A 4,052-nucleotide genomic window follows, 5' to 3' on the forward strand; every position below is an offset into this window, starting at 1 on the left:
ACTACTTGCATTCATCTGGAACTGTTTCTGGGGGCTTGCTTGTATTTACATTGGTGTAGGTTTGTATGCAGTTTTGATTTTGTACGCTGTTTTTAATAAATGCTCCAAACCAAACTTTGGGAGAAATTATTAAAATGTTATTTTTTTTTGCTCATGTAAAATTAATATTTGTTAGTTTAGTGGAAAAAATTCCAAAAGATAGCTCATAGTATAGATGCACACTGGACACATCTATTGGACGATTTATGGTCTATATCTCTTTTCTAGTAAGGTGTTCCTTTTTAACATATATTTTTAATTATTGGCTATAAGGATAATGAGTCTTACTGATTAACAATTTCATACAATTTGCGTGTTTGTGTGCTGAAATATATGCATGTATATATGCAATTTATATAATTTTATATATGTACACATACACAGACAAACGTGTGTGTGTGTGTATATAATATATATATCCATACGTGTATATAGTAAAAAAATACATTTCCTGAGAATTTAGTGTAGTTTATTATAAAAGGTATTTTAAGAAAGACTGCTGTCACTTGACAATCATATATACAAAGGCATCACAGTGCATGTTATTTTTACGCTAGCCATTTCTCAAGCATCCACAATTTATTTTCCAAAAGAGTGACCCAGCACATCATGCCATTTATAAAAAAGAAAAAGTATACCCAGTGCAATCAACTGTCCATATATGTAAAAAATGGCTATTACAAGTGGAAGAACAGTTCTTACTTACAAAATGAGATGATCCAGACACATTCTTCAGTAAATGGCAGTGTTCCATGTCAAATACAATAAGGCAAACTTCAATAAAACCCCATATATGCATTCCACACCATTTGCTTCTTACATGGATGCTGTGATAATGTAGTAAATTTGCATTTTGCTGTGACTTCATGTTATCAGTTCACTGACTGCCAGGTCTCGACTGTTGAGAGTTTCTCAGCATCTGTGTGTTTGTTTAGATCCAGTGTATGTACAGTGTCTCAAACAGCAGACTGGAGTTTGCTCACGTTTCTCTGATGCATACTGTGATGTCTGACCAGCTCATCTGAGCGGGCGAACTTCTTCTGACAGCTGGGCCAGCGGCACGTAAACGGCTTCTCACCTGACAACCACAAGAGATTAAACACAGCAACACATTTTATTGATGTGCTGTAATAAAATCAATGTATATGCAACAAATGGATCAAATGGTTTTTGAGAAATCTGGAAAAAAGGCTTACGCACTTGTTTTACCTGTATGAGTCCGAGTGTGGGTCTTAAGATGGTCTGAGCGTGAAAACTTTCTTTGACACGTCTCACACTGAAAGGGTTTGACACCTACAGGAGCAAAGCAGGAGACAGACAGCTGTGGTGGGCTTCTCATACTTTATACAAGCGATGGATTAATGACAGCTGGAATTAGTGGGTGGGGCAATCTCAATCTAAAGCATCTGATTGGACAAAAGTTTGGATACGCCCCTAAGTGCAAGATGAGTCACCAATATTTTTTTATCTGTTTTCCCAGAAGAGAAAGACTATGAATTTTACATTCTAATAGTTGTTAATGCTAAATGCTAAAAGTATATGTAACGTTTAAGAGTAAACTATATTTAAAAATAAAGCTTCCAAAAGGTTTTTTTTTTGCTTTGCAGTGATGTCATAGAAGAACCATTTTTAGTTTCCAAAAGAACCTTCGAGTGAACAGCAGTTCTTAAAAGAACCATTTTTTTTCTTAGTGTGAGGATCATTTTAATAATATAAAGAACTTTTTTCCACTATAAAGAACATTTTGTGGAATTAAAAGTTTCCATAGATGTTAAAGGTTCTCCATGGAACCATCAATGCCAATGAAGAACCTTTATTGTTACAAGTGTAGCATATTTATGACCACAAAACTCCAATATTTCTGTCCTGGAGTGTTTTGAAGAGCAGAGACGTGTCTAACCTGTGTGTCTGCGCTGGTGTCTCTTGAGTTGGTCAGATCGGGAAAACCTGCGGCCACAGCCTGTGTAGTCGCACTGATAGGGCTTCTCACCTGCACACGACAGAGAACAACATCAGTCCATAACTGACCATATGTGTTAGAGGACTGGTGTGTGAACATGACTGTAGTCTCTGCCATTAACATGAAGCTTCCACAAGGGGGCGCCGTTTGAATTGAGCGTTTATTTTGTTGTTATGCTCTGAGTGTCATAAATCATACATTTATCTATAAAACTGTACATGCCATGAGGTCACAAATTACTCACTCCAGATGTTTCTTAGTCATTTTTGTGATTCTTGTGCAACTGAGAGGAGGCCCTTACAAATAATTTACTATGGTAACATTACACCAAAATACAGATATTCCATAAATTAACAAATGGATTACTGAATCATAAATGACAGAAAGACTGACATGTTTTTAAACAGTTTGAAGATCCCATATTGATCTATTATTGTTTTACTGTAGTATTATAATCATGCTCACCATGGTGTTTTCTATGATAAAAATAAAATAAATTTTATATAAAATTTCAAGCAATGAACATTTACATTTTTTCGTTTAGCAGACGCTTTTATCCAAAGCGATGTACAATGCAGTTTCTGTTATATAATTAGGGTTGGACGATACAAATTTATATTACGATATATTTCTTAATTTCTGTCGATACGATATAATTCCGATATCGATATGAACAATATTAAAAAAATATTCCGAAAAACTGCCAAGAATGTCCATAACGGATGTCTGTACCTACAAACTTCTGAAACCTCCCCCTATAAAACGATATAGTATAATATATAATAAAACTTTAAACTATAACATAGGCTGATTATTCTTACGGATTGAAACAAAAGTGCTTTAGCCAGGATAAAGAATAGGAAAAGTGCTCAGAGTTGCTGCAGAAAACAGAAAAAAAATAAGCAACAACAAAAACACATGTTGCTGGAGACAGGCTTATTGAAAATGCAAATTCATTCTCTGTTTCCATGGTAACGGTTGCACACAAAGCAGTGCTCCGCTTATAAACGCTACTTTTTTTAGATAAAATGAAAATGCCATCTAAACTTTTCCAAAGACAGTTGGCTGCCTTCAAAGATACATTCATATAAAACACCCGCGCCGCGTTTTGATTTTGGAAAGTGCAGTGATCATGTTTATTCAACGAAGTCAAAGCCTTTAGGAAAAAAAATTTTTGCGGTCAGTGTTGATATTGTGGCGGGCTGCCACAAATAAATCAATGCATGGGAAACACTGGTAATGTATTTTGAAATATCGGAAATGTTAAAAAAAAATCATATCACCGTTATTGAAAAGAAATGGTGTTATATAATGATATTGAATTATTGTCCAGCCCTAAGTATAATTAATTCTAAGATTAACAATAATAGAAATAGATCAGTTTCTGTGCGAATGAAAAACATTTCAGAAACACTTTACAATCAAGTCCCATTAGTTACTAACATGAAGTTCCTAGCGTAGGTTTGGGAGGAGCCTAATCATTCAGTCCTGTCAATCATCATTACGAGCCAATATAAGCAGCACTCATTGCACCGTCCCAGCATCAATTCTCCCCGAATCCCTCCACCTCCCCATCTCCTCCTCTATTTCTGTTATTCTCCCTCTATGTAGTACCGCAATGGGGGATTGAACCCATTTTTCTAATGTTTTCCAAATAATAATAATTGTCCTGCAATGACTAATGTTTACTGTAAAGTGTCTTCTTCAGGGTGTGGCTTAGACAGTACAGTCATGTTGCTATAGTGTTGCCTCCTAAATGACCCCATGTTTACTTTTAGAGGAGTGTGTGTGTGTGTGTGTGTGAAAGTGAGCAAAACCTGACAAAATCACCAAAGACCTCCATTTGGGGACATGTAAAACTGGTATAAAAATAAAGTAAACAAAGTATTTTTGAAATTGTAAAAATGCAGAAAGTTTTATGTGAGGGGTAGGGATAGGGGTAGGGGTAGGTTTAGGTTAGAAAATCTATAACTATATGTATATAAAAACAATAGAAGTCTATGTAATGTCCCCATTTAGATAGCTAAGTAAACGTGTGTGTGTGTGTGTGTGT

At 35.3% G+C, this 4,052-nt stretch overlaps 1 protein-coding gene across 1 annotated transcript in view; it reads right to left on the bottom strand.

Annotated features, from left to right (window-relative positions):
- Positions 1–874: 874 nt before the first annotated feature.
- Positions 875–4,052, bottom strand: part of wt1b (WT1 transcription factor b) — a 13,999-nt gene continuing 10,821 nt past the window's right edge. Inside the window, exons 8-10 of the mRNA XM_016463263.1 lie at positions 1,940–2,029; positions 1,249–1,332; positions 875–1,117 (exon numbers count right to left, since the gene is read on the bottom strand). Coding sequence (XP_016318749.1) covers positions 996–1,117; positions 1,249–1,332; positions 1,940–2,029 — 296 coding nt within the window. The 3' untranslated portion in view covers positions 875–995. The remainder of the gene's footprint in view (positions 1,118–1,248; positions 1,333–1,939; positions 2,030–4,052) is intronic.

Source organism: Sinocyclocheilus anshuiensis, unplaced genomic scaffold (assembly GCF_001515605.1).
Source record: "Sinocyclocheilus anshuiensis isolate Anshui unplaced genomic scaffold, SAMN03320099.WGS_v1.1 scaffold140, whole genome shotgun sequence".
Lineage (NCBI taxonomy): Eukaryota > Metazoa > Chordata > Actinopteri > Cypriniformes > Cyprinidae > Sinocyclocheilus > Sinocyclocheilus anshuiensis.